Here is an 18643-nt window from a genome sequence, read left to right on the forward strand (position 1 = left end):
TGGCACTGTCAGGAACAGCAAAAAGCAAGCCCAGAGCAGCTGCTGCCAAGGCAGAGCTGGCAGCAGCCAGGCCTGCACAGCCCTTGCTTCCCTGGCGTCTGCCGGGATCCGGGCACGGCATCGCTCTGGGTCATCGAGGTGAGGTGTGGCCGTGGCTATTCCAGACTTTGGGCCCAGACACACTGGGCACTGTGGGGTGAGGAGCTGAGAGGGATCCCTGGTTCTTGGTGCTCCCTCAGTGCTGGCACAGAGCAAAGCTGGGTGTCCCAACCTGCTGCAGGCACAGGGTGTTCAGGAACAAACAGCAGCTCCTGCTGTCCCTCTCCTGCTCCTGCAGGCTGTCCCTAACCCCTGGCTCACACCACAGGCTGGTATTCCCTCTGTTTGATCCCTCTGTTCCGCACCTGTGCCCCGTGCTAGATTCCAGGTTAGGATGGAGAGGAGGAGGCTGTGCCATGCTCCAGTCTCCTCATCCCTGAGCAGAGTGAGGCACGATGTCCCTGCAGGTCGTTTTTGTGTTTGCTCACTTTACCAAGAGGTGCAGCAGCTCCTGCAGCAGGTGCTGGAGCGCTCACACCATGTGGCACTTGGCACTGTCACCACCTGGGTGCGTGGCACTGAACTGGTACTCACAATCTGCTTTTGTGGCTGTTTCTAGGGTCAAGGTCTTCAATCCTGACCCCTCTGCAGCTTCCCTGAGCTGGTTTGAGCTCTCCCTGTGTCACTCTGCCTCTCTGCATCCGGCCTGCCACGGCAGGGACGGGGCACTGGGGTGAGGTGGGCACTGGGGTGGGCACTTTGGGCCAGGCTGCAGCACAGGGGGAGCTGAGGGTCCCACACAGCCCCTTCCTCCCCAGACAGGCTCAACCTGCTCCTGTTAGGCACAGGGCCGATGGTTCCTACCCTGGGTTGCTCCGGGGTGGGGAGGATTTTTCCTTGCCTATTTCCAGGCTAAATGGGCATTTCAGGAGCTTGTGAGACCACAGGACTTGCCCTGCTGGAGGACCTGCGGTGCTGTCTGCTCCTGCAGCTCCAGTGGAGCTCTTGGCTCCCCACTGCCAGGGCTGTGCACCCCAAAACTCACTGGGCTGGGGCTCCAGCACATCCTGTCGAGGTGGGGGCTCTCATCCCTCTCCTCCCTTCTGAGCCCTGGCCCAGGAAATGCTGCCTTGTGTAAATTTACTTTTGACTTGGCACAATGGATGTTTGTGTCATTGCTGGCGGAGCAGCAGCCGCTCGGCTGCTCCCACATCGTGGTGGTAATCGAGGTGCTTGAGTTATAGCCCAACTTATTCCGTTTTACAGCTCCTACAGTGTTAACAGATGTACGGGCGTCTGATCCAATCATGCAGCAAGAGATTTTGGGGCCAGTTCTTCTCGTTTTGACAGTGTGGAAGCTGGGAGCAGCCATACATTTTACAAACAAGAATAAACGACCCTTAGCAACATATGGCTGTGCTGGCAGCTCCGGAGCGATCCCAAATCAGGCACCCTGCGAGGCAGGAATGTTGCTGGGCGCTGGAGCCGGGTAGCCTGGACAAAGCATCTGCCTTCCCCTGTGATATTAATGAGGTGCAGGCACTGGAATCCCTATGCTGTATGGCTGGGAGAGCTGGGAAGAGACAAAGAGCTTGGAAAAACAACTGCCAGCCCAGAGCAAGGGAGCTTTATTTGGTTTAAAAGCTGGGTTTTGTTTTGGTCACTCTGCTGCTGCTGCCTGGCTGAGACCTTGTGGGGTCGGGAGCTGGGGCAGCTCGGCTGCCCTGTGCCTCTGCTCCAGCCTGGTGAGGAGGGTGGACCAGAGGAATCACAGGAAACCCAGGATCAGCTGGGTTGGAAAAGCTCTCCAGGATCATCGAGTCCAACCTGTGACTGATCCCCACCTTGTCACCAGCCCATAGCTCTGAGTGCCACATCCAGGCATTCCTTGGATGTCGACTCCAAACCTCCCTGGGCAGCCCCTTCCAGTGCCTGACCACCCTTTCCATGAGGAAATTCCTGCTGGTGTCCAAGCTGCCCCTCCCCAGCCCAGCCTGAGGCCGTTCCCTCTCCTCCTGACCCTGTTCCCTGGGAGCAGAGCCCGACCCCCCCCAGCTGCCCCCTCCTGTCAGGGAGTTGTGCAGAGCCACAAGGTTCCCCCTGAGCCTCCTTTGCTCCAGGCTGAGCCCCTCAGCTCAAGAGCCCATGGCTGTCCTGTGACCTTGGGGACAACTCCCAGGGCAGAATGTCCTGGCCCAGCTCTGCTGAGCTGCAGCCTTGTCTCAACTCCCTCCTAAAGTCAAGCCCTGCTTAGTGATGCATGAGGGTCACCCCAACACCTCCCTCTGCCTCAGCCCACCACAAACAACTGCTGTGGGTAGAGAGGGAGGGGGCAGCTGGGAGCACCCCAGTAAATTTAATCTCTCCATCATGTGAAGTGTAGTAGCTTGATTTATTTCTCCTTGCAATCCAAACAATGCCAGCTTTGGTCCCAAAACAGTAGTGAGATTTCTTTCCCCCAGCTGGAAAAAAAAAAAGGAAATACTATAAATCCCTCCCTGAGCTGATTTATGGAGCATTTGTGAAGAATTTATATTGCAAAGGGTTTTATTAAATTAAACTTGAAAAGCCTCTTGATTCCTGAGGTACAGTCCTGGAGCTGGAGCTCTCGTAAAACTGGATGGAGCAGGCAGAGGGAATGGCTGAGGTGACACTGCAGCTGATGGGACCATCCAAATCCAGAGCATTTGTCACCGGGATGTGTTCCAGGCTGAGGCTTGGAAAATTGCTCCATGAAAAATGTGCGTTAACAAGAGCCATGAAATATCTGCCTCAAACCCAGGTGAGTGATGAGACGGGGGATCTGTTAGTGCTGGGCATTCCTCACTCATTCCTGGACATTCCTCACTGGCCAAAAAGGGACACAGAGCCAGGGATTCTTTGGAGAACAAGTTTAAGGTTGTTCCTACTCAGATAATTGAGCAGGGGAAGGGTGGGATGGATTTAAAAGCTGCCCCACTAAAAGCAGGACAAGCCCTGGATGGGCATCACCACCTCGCAGCCCACAGCATTCCCTGGGGGAAAAATTACCCCGCCAGGGTTCACATGGATTCCTCCCAGTTGGATTTCCAAGCTGGAAGCAGCTTGGACTCGAGTGCAAAGCTGGACCTGGGGGTGCGATGTGCCTGCGAGCTCCAGCCTGCTCTGCTGAGGGCTCCGTGGAGCAACGGTCCCAGGGTCAGCACGGACACCTCGGGAGGAGCCCTTGGGGTGCTCCCCTCTCACCCAGCTCCAGCAGGGCCCTGCTGCTCATCCCAACCCCTTTTCCTGCAACCTCAGTGCTCTGAGTGCTTCCAAACCCCGGGCTCTGCTCCTCCAGCTGTTCCTGCAGCCAGAGGGGCAGCTCCATGTGGAGACAACTCCAGCACATGGACCCTGGGATTTGGCCTTTCCTCCTTTTACCCCCTCCATCCTCCATTTTTGGCAGAGGATGCACAGAGACATTCCTCACATGCACAACAAGAGGCAGCCAAAGCCAAGGAATTCTTGGTGCATTCCTGTAAATCTGTACAGCTCAGCTCCAGCCGGGGCTGATGGATCGGAAGGGACTTAGAGCAGCAAAGCACACAGGGCTCAGTGTTAAAATGTGACAGTTTGTGGCCCTTTGGTACAAGGAAATTCACATTTATTATTTCAGAGCTGCAGACACAATTCCCAAACGCCTCCAGCTGCTGCTCCATACGAGCACTGTGACTTCAAAGGAGGAGCTGATTGTTTGCCCTTCATCATCCCTCAGAGTCGTGTCAGAGCCTTCCCACAGCACCTGCTGCTGCCCAAGGAAATGAAGGCATCTCCAAAATGCTACTGGAATTCTCATGCCTCAACTCCCACCTGGGAGAAGCAGTGACTCCAGAGCCATCCCCACATGGGATGTGTGGAGCAGGCCCAGGGAACAGAACAGGTGTGTCTGGGTCCCTTCCAACTCAGGATATTCTGTGATTCTGTTTCTCTCAGCATTTATCAACAAAGTCCTGGTTATCTCACAAGGAAGCTCTTGGCAGCTCCCATTTCCAGCCCAGGCTTGTTCTCTTTCCCTTCCTTGATGGAGAAGAAAAGCAGTCAACTGGATTTAGTTTTCCATGATCAAGGAAAAAACATTCCAGCTCCCAGCTAGGGCTCAGGTTTTATGTAGATTTTCTCTTCCTTCCCTTCCTTCATTGCAGCATAACGTGCCAGGACAAAGAGATAGTCACTGAGCCTGGAAAGCAAAGGAAAAGCAGGAAAGCCAGTGATCTTATTGCAGAAGAGAAGCTTGTCAAGAAGCAAAACCCCCCAGTTTTATCCCCAGAACTAAGGGAATGCTTCAGTAGGACAGAGCAAAGGTTTGGGGTTTTCATTTTTTTACCTGTTTAAATACTTGGCCACGTTTGGATCTGCTTCCCCTGCTTGGACTAAAGGGACTATGCTGGGAAAAGCAAAGGGAAATGTTGGTGTTTAACTTTCCAGCTCCGAGTACACAAAAGGCTGCAATTTGCTGGAGCCTCTTCCCAGCCCAAATCTCCCCTGGGGTCCCCACTCTGACTCCCCCAACACCTGTGAAGGATCTGAGCTTCCCAGAGGGATCTGGGAGGGGTAAATGATGCCAGTAATGTTTGTGTCTGTCCCAGAGGCCCCCAGCTCTGCTCCTCCAAGGATACTCATCCATGATGATCACAGAACAGAGAGAGACTATTTACACGGGCCTGGAGTGACAGGACACGGGAGAATGGCTTCCCACTACCAGAGGGCAGTGTTAGATGGGATATTGGGAAGGTGGGGAGGCTCTGGCACAGGCTGCCCCATCCCTGGAAGTGTCCATTATTTTGGGGCTGCAGAATCCCAAAAGGTTTGGGTTGCATGACCCAGCTGAGGGGAGGGTCTGGCTTTGTGCCTCCTGCACTTCTGGAATTGGACTAAACAAACAAAAGCTTGGCTTGAGCCCCCAGCCCAGCCCAGCCCTGGCTGCTGGCTCCCAGTGCCCTGGTTTGCTGTCACTGGGGTGTCCCCACCCCCTTTTCTCCCAGCACAGCACTCACCACCTCTCAGCCCTGCGGCACACAGCTCGGGAGAAGTGGAGAGCAGCACTGCTCTTGCCTCCAGACTGGAACAGCAAGGAAACACCACTCAGTGTCTGCACCAACAGGGAAAACCCACCCCACCCCTCCCCTCCCTGCGAGGGCTCAGCACGTCTCACACACATGGAACTGATCCCTGTGCCACGGCCAGGCAAGGCAGGGATATCCCAGTGCAGTAGGGTGGGGAAATGTAACTCCCAGCTCCTCGTCTCTGCTTTTCTCTTGGCATTTGCCTATGGAAATAGCAACCTCCCAGCCTGCTTTCCCATGGCAAGCAGTGGAGCAGGGCTGCCCTAAGGAAGTGAGGGGCACAGGCAGCACCTACGGGCAGGATGAAGGCTCTGAGGGGAGGGAGCTGCTCTGAGTAATTGTCAATCCACTGCTCCAGCTCCAGGACGGGCTTCTCGCTGAAAGATGTTCGTTCTACAGAGGGGAAAGAAGAATTGTCTGAAAAGAAGTGATTCGGCAAACAAATTGAACTCTGCTTCGGCTTTCTTGGATCAGCAAGTCCAACACACCCCTCAGCACCCCACCCCCACCACCACCACCCACTCCAGGCTGTGCCCAAGACAGGAAAGGCAAAACTTACTCCGGTGAGCCTCCCTGGCCGAGGAGAGCGGCGTGGCGAGGTTGGAGCCCACATCCTGCAGCATGCACTGGACCTGGACAAAAATCACAACTGCTGTCACTCCCAGCCATGGCTTTTTACATTCCCGTGCTCAGCAGAGCTAATCAGCCAAACTCACAGGCTGCCCAGGCAGGACTTGTGTCACTGCTGTGCCCACGTGGTTGGTTTGTGCCCCAATTTCAAACCTGTGACAACAAAACTCATGTCCATAATGTGGATCTGACTTATCTCAGCATAAACCTAGAGATGAGCCTGTCTGCCCATAACTAATCACTTGATCTACCAGTTTCCTCCTTGGTTAAAGGAGTTTACCTCTTAGAGAGCAATCAAAGGGGTCTCAAAGATTTATATACTGAAATGCTAAATGTATTGAATTCCTGTGTGTCAGTGGGAGCACTGCGGCTAAAATTAAGGAGTTCATGTTTTAATAGCACAGATAAGGGACTGCACTGGGTGAAGATTAATACTCACTTTATGAAGCTGATCAACAAACGTGTGGCCCTTTTCACTGCTAAACTCACCAGCCAGCCTTGGTTAGAGAGAAAAAACAAAACAGAGTTAGCTGAGAATGAAGAAATCATAACAAATATGATTTCCCATATGAAACCCACGGTTTGGATACTCCCTTACCCGATGGCCGAGCTCAGCTCATCCGTGGCTCCCAGGGCCTCGAAGATCCGGTCACCCTTCGGCCGCCGCTCCCCGGTGAAGGTGCTGGAGAATCCTTTGGGAAAGGCGGGAGGCGCTCAGGGCTCGGGTGGGGAGCTCTGCCCGCGGCCCCCGGGGCTCCCCGGGCTCTACCTGAGTCTCCCGTCCTCGTGTAGATCCTCGGGGCCCGCTCGGGAGCGGCGCGGTCAGGGCTGCGGGGGCACAAACCGTGAGGGGACACCGGGGGGACACCGTGAGGGGGGGAAACGACACCGTGAGGGGGGGGAAACGACACCGTGAGGGGGGGAAACGACACCGTGAGGGGGGGAAACGACACCGTGGGGGGGGGAAATGACACCGTGGGGGGGGGACGACACCGTGAGGAGGGGAAATGACACCGTGAGGAGGGGAAATGACACCGTGAGGGGATCCGGTTCCTCCCACCTGCCCGCCCCGCTCCGCCACCGCCGCCCCGCCATCCCCAGCGGCCCCCGCAGTGCCCGTCCCGCCGCCGCCGCCCGCCGCCACATCCCTCCCGGCCGCCGTCACCGCCGCCGCGCCGTGACCCTGCGTGGCCACCGTCCCGCCCTCAGCCCACGCGGTCACCCCAGGGCCGCACCACCCCGCAACGTCGCCTTCCCATTGGTCGCCCGCAAGTCCCGCCCCCGCCAGGCGCTCGGCGATTGGTTGGGCGCGGGGAGGCGGGGCAGGGCGCGGCCGCGGTTGGTGGGCGGGGCTGTCAGTCAGCGCGGGCCGTGGGGTAGCGGCGATGTGGGCGCGGGAGCTGGCGGTGTCGGCGCCGGGGAAGGTGATCCTGCACGGCGAGCACGCGGTGGTGCTGGGCAAGGTGAGGGCACGCCGGGCACGGCGAGGGCTGCCGGGAAAAGTAAGGGGTGCCCAGCTCGGTGAGGGCTGTCCGGCCCCGCTGACCCCCGTTCTCCGCCCGCAGGTGGCCCTGGCCGTGGCGCTGGACCTGCGGACGTTTCTCCGCCTGCGGCCCGGCGCTGAGGGCCGGCTGAGCGTCTCCCTGCCCGGCGTCGGCGTCTTGAGGAGCTGGGACACCCCCGGCCTCTGGGCCCTGCGGGGGCGGATCGCAGGCAAGGGCCGAGGGGGGGGAGCCGCTGCCCCGGCGGAGTGAGGGGCTCTCAGCACTGCTCGGTGCCTTCTGCACCCCGCATGAGGTGACCTTGCAGAACCCCCGTGGGGGTGACCCTGCAGGGGGTTATTTGTCCCCCCTGCAGTGTTTCAGAACCCCGCTGTCTCTGACCCCGCTCAGTGTGCGTTTCACTGGCCTGTCCCTGCATCTCTCAGTTACTTACGTCCCCCTTGTGACCCTGCTGATGCTCAGGTGTCCGTGTGTGGCCCTGTTCCCTTCTGTTTTGGGTTCCAGGGACTTGTTCCCGTGCTGCTGTGACACAGACAGGAGCCAGCCTGGGTCCACATCCCAGTGTGTTACTGGTGGGGGCCAAACAGGAGCCTTCCTGAAGCTGCTCAGAGCTGGGGGCTCCTGGGGAAGTCGGGAATACAGGGCCTGTTTTCCTGCCTGTCTGTCCCACACCAGCCCTCACTAGAATTTCTGCAGCACCTTGTGCTGGCTGGAGGCCCAGGATATCCCAGTTCCAAAATCCACATTCTTTGATGAAGAGTTTGTGACCTGCCGAGTTTTCCATAGTGATTATGGATGGATGCACTGGGAGGTGTAGGCAGGGAAACACTGGGATTTCAGAGTGGCTGGTGAAGATGTTCCTTTTACTTTATCACAAATCCTCAGGTAGAACCTGAAATTGGCTCCAGCTGTTTCTGCCTACTGTAACAGAAGGTTTTGTTGTAAATACTGCTCTCAGTGTAACAATTCCCTGGTTTCTAAGTGTTTAAACTCTCCCCTGCTTGCTTCCATAGCTGACTTTGATGAGTCCAAGTCCCCCAGCGTAGAACAGCTGGATGCACTGAGGGAGTTTGCTGGAATTGCTGCTGGAGCCTCAGCTCCAGAGAGCCTTGCTACTCTTGCCTTCCTGTATATGTGCCTGGCTATTTCTGCTAAGTATGGGTAAGGCTCTCCTCCTGCCCCAAAATTTTGGTGGTGGGTGGGTGCCCCAGGCAGTGAGCTGGGAGTCTCTGCTCTCATTTAGTTTTGAGGGCTGAAACCAGAGCAGTTCATGCCACAACCCAGTCACAACACAGACACCCTTCCCTCCAGCAGGCAGCTCCTGTCATCCTGGCTTAGGCTGGAAAAACAGAAATAAGCTGTGAATTTGTTGTCTGAACTAAGTCTGATCTCTTTATGGGCTGGATCTCCCTAAAACTGTGAGAACTTGGGGCTGTTCCAGTTCCCAGCTTAGCCCAGCACCGTTTGTGATCTCGGTGTGACTGGATGGGTGCTCAGGGCAGTGTCAGAAACCAAAGCAGAGCCCAACTTCTGTATTCTCATCCAAGAAATCAAAGACTAAAGAATTGGGACATGCAGCTGGGTCGTGGTTTCCCTGCAGTCTCAGGGTGGCACTGGGACTGTCACTCAGCAGCACTGAAAAGCTCCTGGGTTTGGTTTTGGGGTCTGTGACACAACCCAGGTGTGTTCAGTGGAGCAAAGGGACGTGGATATGTCCATGTTCCATCTTCTCCACCAGCCTGTTGCTCCAGTGGGACGTGGCTGTGCAATTCCAGATTTGGGATGTTTACACTTTGTTCCGAAATACGTTTAAAATCCAGTTTACAGCAATCTCTGAAGGGGCTCTTTGTGGTGCTGCTCAGGTATTTAGTTACCAGGTGCCCCTGCTAGCAGCCTGACAAGCTGTGCCAATCATGGATCCAATTCAGGAAGGCTTTATTCCAGCACAATGGCTTGGCCAGGCTGCTCAAATTTGGGAGTGAGCCCTCCTGAAGCCCCTGTGCATGTGCTGATGTTGCCAGTTTTCACCCAGCTTTCCCTGAGATCAGTCCTAATCGGCCTCCTTTGCTTTTTTAATGTTGTCTGGAGGTGGAATCCGGGGTGGTTGTGTCAATCCCTGTGTGTCTGTGTTCCAGGGATGTGCCCAGCGTGGATATCGTGGTGTGGTCGGAGCTGCCCACAGGAGCAGGGCTGGGATCCAGCGCTGCCTATGCTGTGTGTCTGGCTGCAGCCCTGCTCATGGTGTGTGGAGCCATCTCCTGCCCGCTGCAGGAGGGAGAATCCACAGCCAGGTAAGGAATTCCAGCCTGGGATGCAGAGCTCTGCTCCCTGTGCCTCAGCTTTCCTTTTACCTGCACAAATTCTGGCGCTGCCACCTCTCCTGGTCTCTTTTGGCTGTGACCACAAGTGACACCCTGAGCCCATCTTCTGTCCCTGCCCAGTGTTTCCAGCCCTGTCCTGGAGACTTTGTAAAACTCCTCCTGTTTCCCTTGTCTAGTGTCAGATAAAGAAACCTGAAAAAGGGGGAAAAAGCTTTATTTTTTCAATGGAGTAGAACACACTGAAATTTTTCAACCTCAATTTCCACTGTCTCTGAGCATCTTACGGGTTTTGCTTTGAGTCCTCGAGGATCCTTTCTGGGTTTTTTTTGCATCTCCTGTGAACTTATTTCTGCATGTGCTACATTTCCTCCTGATCTCCTGCCTGTCTTTCCCTTTTATCAGTACCTGGTGAAAGAGAGTTTCTTTCCTTCTACCCTTGCAGTTCACCTTTGGAAGCCTGGGGTGCTGTGCCCTGTGTGAGAGGAGGCTGTTTGAAGCTGTTAAAAATCAAAGCTGGAGGGGCACAACCTCTGTTGTGTGGGTTTTTATGTGGGGCTGAGAGTGAGACAGCAAGGGGGGTGGTTCTGTGTTCTGCCTCTGAACCAGAATTTGCAGCCTGACCCAGAAACAGCTTCTTGTTGGGAGCACTTTGCCCCCTGTGCTCCAGCAAATCTCCCAAATTGGGAAATGAAAGGGCAGCTCCAAGCAGAGCAGCGAGGATGTCTTCATTCCCTGCTCGCCCTCTGTGGCTTCAGCATGGATCCAGCATAATTCCTGCCTTCCAGCTGCTGTGCAGAGAGATGGGGGTGTCAGACTTCAGAAGGGTTTGGCTTCCCATGGCAAGAAAAGAACAGCAGGATAGAGAGGCTCCTGTGTCGGGAGGAATCGCAGCCTCTCAAAGAGGATTAGAAACAAGTGGTTTACAGCGCTCCAGTTCCTGAGGCTGGAGGTGTGAGCTGTTTGCTGAGTGCTCCCAGATTAAATCCTGGCAGGTGGAATACAAGGTGTGTGGACATGGATAAAGACATTCAGCTGAGGCCCAGGGAAGTGGGAGTGAAATGAAATGGTTTCTGGATAGCAGGTGGCTCTTGGAGTTTCTGCCTTGCCTTGCAGGATGCTGTGAGGCTTTTCCAAAATGTGGATTTGTGCCTCTGCTCCAGCATGGAATACCCATTGAATGGACTTGTGGTGTGCAGGCAGGGTCAGAGGTGTGTTTTTGTGCTCAGACTGAGAGCAGGATGAGATGGGCTATTGGGAATTCCTCTATGGGAGGGGGTGAGGCCCTGGTACAGGGTGCCCAGAGAAGCTGTGGCTGCCCCTGGATCCCTGGAAGTGTCCAAGGCCAGGTTGGATGGGGCTTGGAGCAGCCTGGGATAGTGGATGCTATCCCTGCCCAACCTGTGCCAGGGCCTCACCACCCTCACAGGGAAGAATTCTTTCCTAGTATCCAATCTAAACCTGTCAATCTCTGTCCACTTTAAGCCATTCCCTGTTGTCCTGTCATTCCAGGCCCTTGTAAATAGTCTCTCTCCATGTTTCTTGTAGCCCTGTCAGGCACTGGAATTAGGTGACCCCAAGACTGAACAATCCCAACTCCCCCAGCCTTTCCAGTGTGTGGTTAACACACCATGTTTGGTGAGGTGGGGATGAGTCGGGACTTGAATTCCATGAAATCTGATCTTTACCAGGTCAGGGCTGGAATCTTCCTCCTGAATCTGCTCCCTCCACTGGTTTGGAGTGGTTTGTGTTGGAGTCATTTCCTTGCCTTCCAGGTGGACAGAAGAAGAGCTGACACTGATTAACAGCTGGGCCTTCCGAGGGGAGCGGGTGATCCATGGCAATCCATCGGGTGTGGATAATGCTGTTGGCACCTGGGGTAGGTGTGTTTGCTGCTTCCCAGGCAGAAACTCCCAAATTCAGGTCCCTGTTTTTGGCCTGAGCACAGGGAATCCTTCCCTGTCTCAGTTTGCCCCATCTGTGAGCTGGGCCTGGAGCCAACTGGAATGTTGGGAACTGGCTGCAGGAACACCAGAGCTCTTTTCCCCCCCCCCCAGGCAGGTGCCACGAGGCAGAGACCTCGCTGCAAATAAGTGATACTTAAACATTGTGCAGTGAACAAAGAAACCTAATCCTGTCCCAGGGATAATGCAGGGGAAAATGCAGTTGGACAGCTGTCATTTAGTTTCAATTAGCAGCGACTTCCCAGTGTTTTGAAAGTGTCCTTGGAGGCTGTTAATAATCTTTCTAATGAGACCTAATCGCAGTGCCTCTGTGAGGGTAGGAGCCAAGTGAGACATTCCTTCTGGACAACGAAATTCCACGCTGCAGGATAGCTGCTGACACCCAGTGCACACGTTCAGTCCCTGGAGCCCCACGTGCTGGGCTCTGCCGTGGGGAATCGCTGCTGGGTTCTGGTTTTTTTCAGGAAAGATTTCATGCTGACCAAACTCTTTGCCTTTTCAAAAAATTATTTGATGTGATCCTGGAGGAGAGGAGAGCAAAGGGAAAGGCCTTGGGTTAAGCACGTCCAGCCAGACCCTCTCATTAAGGTGAAGCAGGGCCGTGCTGCTGGAGAACATGGTTCATTTAGCTGGTGTTTCTTGCAATTACTGTCACAGGCTCTGGGTGAGGTTCTGAAGATGAAAGACCTTCTGTGTTATCTCTCAGCTCGCTCTGCACTGAGACAATACATGTATTTTACTTTAGGTGGAGCCCTGAGATACCAAGCAGGAAAAATCACACCATTAAAGAGGTAATACTGGAGTTTAAAAATAACCCTCACACACGGTGGGTGGAACATGTCAGAGAGGCTCTGGGTGGGTGTTGGAGGGTATGAGGATGATGGGAGATGGCTGGAGTGTGGGAAGGGCTCTGCAGCCCCATTTTGATTGTGGGCAGCCTCAGTTGTTGGGGTGGATGGGGACAATGAAATGTTTGGTCATTATCTGACATTAGATGAACAGAGCACAAAGGATCAATATTAATTTCATGGCATTATGGGCAGCAGGAATGGATCTGCTCCTGGCAGCAAATGACATTGTGGGGAGGGGGAACTTTGTGCTTACCTGGTGGTGGGAAATCCGATTGGCAGAGAGAAATCTGGGTCCTGTGTGTGCCTCCTGCCAGAGAAGTATAATCTAACTCCATTAAAATCTTTCACAGTGCATGAAATTTCTCTATTAGCAGTTAATGGCCACTGCTGGCTACCCTTGTAGAGAGTATTTCAAAGGAAAAAATTTGCTTGAAAAACATGGATTTCAGTAAATACATGACAGTCCTATTTATAGCTCTAGTACAGTTGTTCCTTGTTTCCAAGAGGAACCAGCCTGAACCCAGCCAGCATTGAAGCACCTGCTGAAGTTTTGTAAAATGAATGGGACTCCTTAACTTGGGTTCTTGCTCAAAGTGGCCTTTTGAGGCAGAATAAGCTGTAGCCTTGGGGACTGGGAAGGAAAGAGGCCAGGAGATGTTCCCTGCCCGTGGCAGGGGGTTGGAATGAGATGAGCTTTAAGGTCCCTTCCAATCCAAAGTGGTCTGGGATTCTCTGCCTCCTGTTGCTTCCAGGGTGCCCACTCTGAGGATCTTGCTGACCAACACAAAAGTCCCTCGGAGCACCAAGGTCCTGGTGGCTGGTGTCAAGGAGAAGATCCTGAAGGTGCAGGTGGTCGTGGGATGGAGATGTGGGGGATAACTTTGGGGAGATAACCCTCATGTGGGACTGCAGGTCTCACAAGGATCTTTTGGGAGATCCCTCGTGTGGCCACCATCTCCCAGCTACCTGGGAATGGGGTTTCATCTCCTCCCTTCCTCCAGTTTAACAGGAGTTAAAATTGCCAGTTTTCAACCATGAAAAGAGCAGTTCCTTCCTCTGGCCTGTTTCCTTCTCTTCCTCCTTTTTCTGCAGGCAGGAGCAGGTTACTATCGCCCTGCTCTGGGAATGAGTGAGGAATTGCCCAGCTCAGAGAGACTGGGACCAGTTTCCTCCCAGTGGTATTGAAAGAGCAGCAAGCAGGCACCTCACATCCCTCCTTCCCCCTTTCCAGTTCCCTGCCATAATGAACCCGGTGCTGGACTCCATCGATGCCATTTCTCAGGAGTGCCAAAGTGTTCTGGAAGCGATGCCTGCAAATCCATCACCGGAGCATTACCCTGTGCTGGAGGTAAGGGGCTTGCTCGACCAGTATTTTTAGCCACTGTTACTGTTGAACATCAAAATGTCATTTAGAGAACATTAGGTCTGAAAAAAAAAAAGTGATAGCAGGAAATGTTCAGTTCCGAGTGAAACCGTGGTCTGGGTGTGCTGCTTTTAATGCCCTTCCTGGAGCCAGGAGCCAGAAGCTGCTGCTGGTGCCTCTCCCCAGCTGTGTGCAGGGAAGGAGGGAGCAGGCCTGGGGCTCTGGGGACCTGTGGCTCTGGAGGGTTTGTTTCTCTTACATGGAGTGATCTCGGTGCCACAGCTCTGGCAGTCGCTGCCTCTGAAGCAAGTGCTCTGTCATTGCCAGGGCTGGAGTGAGGAGAGAGCCCAGAGCCACTGGTTTGTGATGGACTGACTGGTTCCCAGCCAGCTCCTGGTGTTCCATGCTCATCCTGGCTCCAGAGAGCCACAAACAGAACTGTGCCCAGGGCTGACCTGACATTGATGCACGAGGTGCACACAAAGATCTGTTTGTCTTGGCTTTGCTCAAAGAGGAGAGGCTGGGGAGGGGGAGGAAGAGGCTTCCAAGTGGAAGAAGTGCTGAGAGTGCTGTAATGCTGCTCCACAGCACCGTGGGGGAGGGATGTGTGGCCATGTCCCAGCTGAGGCAAACCTGGCCTCAGCAAACCAGGGAGCCAACTTGGACACTCAGGAACCGTTTGGTACCAGTCCTTGTTGGCATCTGGATCCCTCCCCTTGGCTCTCAGGAGGACCTCTGCTTGTCCTTGCTCTTGCTCTGGATCATTCCCGTGGGATTCATAGCAGAGTTCTGCTCCCTTTGCACCGGGGGGATGGTGGGATTCTGGACCCAGCGGGGTGGGCTGAGCTGCCATCAGCTGGGGGAGGTCTGCAGTGTGTTCACAGCACAGCTTCACACAACTCCTCATCCTAATTCCACATCCTCAGGCTGTCAGAAGGATCAGGGGACAGGGAAGAGGGGGGAATAATTCGAGTTACGCTTTGAGATCCTCATGTGGAAAATGCCAAAGCATCCTTGTGTCCCACACCCAGGAAGCAGCACTGCAGTGAGCAGGTTGAATCTTGTTTTGTCTTGTGCTTGAAGAGCCCACAGAGGCCCAGCTGATTAGATGCAGCACATATATATAAAAATCTATCTTTGGGGCTGTTTCTGAAATGTGCAGCTCTGGCCAGCGCTGTATTTGAACCAATGGAACTAGTCTAGTGTGTCATAAGCTGTCATCGGATTCCTGGCAGATTTTGGATCAGGAGATGACAGGTGTCTTGCATCATCACAGGCAGTGCTGTGCCCTCACTCAGGCATATAAAGAGGCCTCTGGATGGACGTGTGTCCTGCCCAGCCTGGAATGGGTGGTGGCTGAGCTCTGCCTGCCGCCAGCTCCTTCTCTTCACACAGTTCCTTAAACAACGGGAAGAAATGCTCTGGAGGGGGAGAGGGATTCTTTCTGCAGTGCCCCTCCTGTGTGGTGCTGGCAGGATTCCTGGGTGGAGCTGAGGGAGGGGGATGTGGCTGACACTGCCCTGCTGCTCCCTGTGCACAGAGTCCCTCCCAGCTCACCAGGAGCTGCAGGCAGGGACGAGCTCAGTGCCACTTGCTGGGGGAGGGAGCACAAGGCTGCTCTTAGGAAGCCTCTCTGGGACTGGTCCTGTCCTGGCTGGTTCCTGGCTTGTGAAACCCTCTGGGAAGAGCCACTACATGCTTTGGAGGGGATGGAGTCGGGCTGTCAGAGCAGTGTTGCTGAGAACAACCTTCCTCTGCTGCAGATGCTGATGGGCTGGGAGGGTCCTGTGGTGCCCAGGGAGCCTGGGAGCTCCTGGCCCTGTTCCAGACATGCTCCAAGCACAGGCCAAGCCCTTCCCTCTGCTCCTGAATTCCTCACCTGTCCTACTGGGAGGGGAGAAGCTGTAACTTCCACTTCTGTGTGGTGGTGTCCATCCCTTGGGCTGTTCAGACCGTGCTGCTGGGGCAGCTTTCTCTGGGAGTAGGGGTCTGTCTGGGTGGGAAGCATGGCAGGGATGCTCCCACAGCTCTGCCAGGAGGATGGGCTCACTTAGAGGGGCCTGTGGTGCTCCTGGAGGGAAGGACCCTCTCGACCCCACTTGAGCTGGGTGCCAGATTCCTGGCATGGTGCTGCCAAGAGGCTCCTTGGCTCCCAGCCCGGGCACTGCCCGTGGGGAGGGAGCAGTGCTGCACAGACCAAACACGGGGAGGTCCCTCCATGTCACCTCTCCAGCAATGCCTCAGCCCTATCAGAAGTACCTGGATTTGGCTTTGCCAGATGGATTGCAGAGTAGGGAGCAGGGTGACAGCCAGGAATGAGAGCTGCTGGCTCGGTGCCCTTCCCACAGCCGGTGAGGGGCCTTGCACAGCCTCCTGCTCAGCACTCGAGTGACAGGGCAGAGGACAAGCAGTCGGGAGGCATCGGAGAGCTCTGGAATAAATTCCTGCTGGCAGCTTGCAGTGATCAGGATTTTCTTGGGTGGTGCAGGAGCTGTGGTGCCCCTGTCACTCTGCAAGTCGTGAGGGGGGACTGGGGCACATGAGCAGCTCAGAGCTCAGACTCTGGCCTGACTTTGCTCCTGGTGCTGGTGGCCAAATTTCTGCAGAGATGAGGTGGTTGTGAAGGGTGGGAAAGCAGGGCTGCCACTGCTGTAAAGAGCCTCTATCGTGATGTGTGCTCATCTCCTCTCTTTGTGGTTGCTTTTAGGAATTCTTTGACATAAACCAACACCACTTAAACGTGCTCGGAGTGGGCCACCCCTCCCTGGACAGGCTGTGCCAGGTGACAGCGTCCCACAGCCTGCACAGCAAACTGACCGGGGCTGGCGGGGGTGGCTGTGGCATCACCCTGCTGCCACCAGGTCAGTAACAGCCCCTTGGGCATCCTTGTCTTCCTCACAGCCCTGGGGGGTCAGGTTTGGGAGCAGAGGAATCACTGCCAGCCCAGGTCTGGCTCTGGAGGGATTGGTGGGATGTGTCCCAGCACTGCCTGGCACTGTGGGTTGCAGTGTGTCATCCAGAGCCGATTCAGAGTGTTCATTTATGTGTGTCAGCCCCTGAGGGCACTGGCCCCGTGCCAGGGGCTGTGTTTGGAGGAGCCATGGCCCTTTCCCTCTCCCTGCAGTGGCCGAGCTGACTCGCTGGCTGCTCTTGCCTTGCTCTTGGCAGACACCTCCCCTCTGGCCGTGGAAGCAGCCAAGCAAGACTTGTGTGCCTGTGGATTTGAATGCTGGGAGACCAAGATCGGGGCCCCCGGGGTGACCCTGCACTCCTGCTCCTCTCTGAGTGCCCAAGTGCTGCACGCGCTCACCCAGAGCTGAGCGTCTGCCTCTGGCAGGACTGAGCCCTTGGCACCATGTCCTCAGAGCTTTGTGTGCCCAGATGCCTGGAAACTTCTTTCCCCTCTCCTGTGTGGCTGAGGGCCGCCAGACGTGGTTATGGAGCCAGTTTGGGGGCTGGTGTCACTGGGATTTGGGGCTGCCATGGGGACCTGGGAGCACCCAGCCAGTGGTGTTAGACCAAGGCTCTCAAAATCCTGGTTTCAATTTCCTTCCTCAACTGCTGTGCTAATCCCAAGGGGCAGGAGGAGAGGGGCTTGGCTGGATTCCAGGGTGGATAATGACACTTTGCTGCTTCAGATGCATGTGGTGTCCATTCCCTCATCCCTGGTGTCCTGTGGGGGCTGGCAAGGTGGATCTGCATGGTGCTTTGATATTTTTGGGTGAGGAGCATCTTTGGCAGCTCAGGGCTTGATGCTCAGGTCTCTGTTTCTTCTGGCCTACAATTCCCAATGAAGAGCAAACCTTTAATACAGCTCTTCCCTGCTACTAATTAAGCGTTGGGTGATTAAAATGCAAGATGAAGCACAATTCTAGTGAAATTACTGGCTTTCACTCTTTTCCATGATCTCTGCCTGGGCTGATAAGCAGAGTTCTGTAGTCAGACTCTGGTTTTTACTGACATGCTCAAGGTGTGGCTCAAACAGCACCTGCAAGGAGGGCAGCTCCAGGCCAAGGGCAGGCTTAAAATTCCTCCTTGTAAAAGCTGTTCTCTCACACTTCAGTCTTGAACCAGCACGTCCCTGACCCTGCCTGGTGTTGGGTTTACTTTGGTGTAATTAAGTAGGGGAAAGAAACCCAAACCACGTCCTCAAAAGCTCACCGTAAGTTGCAGTTGACAAACTCTAAAACCTAAATGCATTTAGACTTATTACACAAATGTAAATGCATTTTTTACTCCTGAAATTTTAATGAGCTGTGCCACAGAGTGAAAGGGAAGTGGCTGAGGCCAGAATCTCTGGGAGTCATGAGCTGACTCTGAGGGACTGTGGTCACTGCAGTACCTGCCAAAGGGGTTTTATCATCACTCTGTTTGTCTGGGGTGGGTTTTTTAAGTGGGTTTTTAAGTGTAGCTGTGTTCAAGAATCACTTCACTCAAAGCTGAGTAATGAATTGGCAGAGGTGGGGAACTTGCCTTCCCCTTCCAGCCCAGGGCTAAAAAAAATCAAGTGGGAGAAGCTGAGATTTCTAGCTCTAAACTCCCAGCATCATGGTGACCAGCTTTAGTTCCCTGATCCCATGTAAAACTGTCTCTGGTTTTAATAAATCCACTTTTTTTTATGTGCAAAGTGTTCTTTGATAATTATGCTGGATACAAAAGGAAAAAAGCACCTTACACTGCTTCAGGAAAGCAGGTCTCAGATGCTGCCTTTCTACATGTCTAATTACAATTCCAATTTGCATCTGAGAGCGGCTTTACACTAATCACAAGTCAGAAAGGCTGATAAATAATTTACCATTTTCTAATACAGTGTAATCAATGTGAGGATCTGGGAGTGTGTTGACTTTAACCACTTACATGTGTCTACTTTGTGATGTTGGCACAAAGAGATG

At 54.4% G+C, this 18643-nt stretch overlaps 2 protein-coding genes across 2 annotated transcripts; one reads left to right on the forward strand and one right to left on the reverse strand.

The window, feature by feature from the left end:
* Positions 1-3446: 3446 nt before the first annotated feature.
* Positions 3447-6935, reverse strand: MMAB (metabolism of cobalamin associated B). Its single transcript, XM_082293669.1, has 9 exons — positions 6814-6935; positions 6523-6581; positions 6352-6445; positions 6193-6250; positions 5683-5755; positions 5419-5516; positions 5055-5119; positions 4385-4444; positions 3447-4237 (listed from the first exon to the last, which is right to left on the reverse strand). Exons 1-9 carry the CDS (start codon positions 6897-6899, stop codon positions 4150-4152), a joined length of 681 nt encoding a protein of 226 aa, XP_082149795.1. The 5' UTR covers positions 6900-6935; the 3' UTR covers positions 3447-4149.
* Positions 6936-7137: 202 nt separating this feature from the next.
* Positions 7138-18305, forward strand: MVK (mevalonate kinase). Its single transcript, XM_082293207.1, has 10 exons — positions 7138-7216; positions 7319-7466; positions 8269-8416; positions 9391-9546; positions 11349-11452; positions 12283-12328; positions 13141-13231; positions 13620-13736; positions 16459-16612; positions 16920-18305. The coding sequence occupies exons 1-10, from the start codon at positions 7139-7141 to the stop codon at positions 17069-17071; spliced, it is 1194 nt and encodes a 397-aa protein (XP_082149333.1). The 5' UTR covers position 7138; the 3' UTR covers positions 17072-18305.
* The last annotated feature ends 338 nt before the right edge of the window (positions 18306-18643 follow it).

This window comes from Coloeus monedula (assembly GCF_965178545.1).
Source record: "Coloeus monedula genome assembly, chromosome: 18".
NCBI lineage: Eukaryota > Metazoa > Chordata > Aves > Passeriformes > Corvidae > Coloeus > Coloeus monedula.

Bases quoted from the DNA above. Each gene is read 5' to 3' on its own strand.
- MMAB (XM_082293669.1), bottom strand. From the start codon at position 6,899: ATGTGGCGGCGGGCGGCGGCGGCGGGACGGGCACTGCGGGGGCCGCTG. The intron at 6,251-6,351 runs GTAAGGGAGTAT...TCTCTAACCAAG, and splicing joins GAGCTGAGCTCGGCCATCGG to GCTGGCTGGTGAGTTTAGCA. The intron at 5,756-6,192 runs GTGAGTATTAAT...ATTTTTGTCCAG, and splicing joins TTGTTGATCAGCTTCATAAA to GTCCAGTGCATGCTGCAGGA.
- MVK (XM_082293207.1), top strand. From the start codon at position 7,139: ATGTGGGCGCGGGAGCTGGCGGTGTCGGCGCCGGGGAAGGTGATCCTG. The intron at 12,329-13,140 runs GTAATACTGGAG...TGTTGCTTCCAG, and splicing joins AAAATCACACCATTAAAGAG to GGTGCCCACTCTGAGGATCT. The intron at 13,737-16,458 runs GTAAGGGGCTTG...GGTTGCTTTTAG, and splicing joins AGCATTACCCTGTGCTGGAG to GAATTCTTTGACATAAACCA.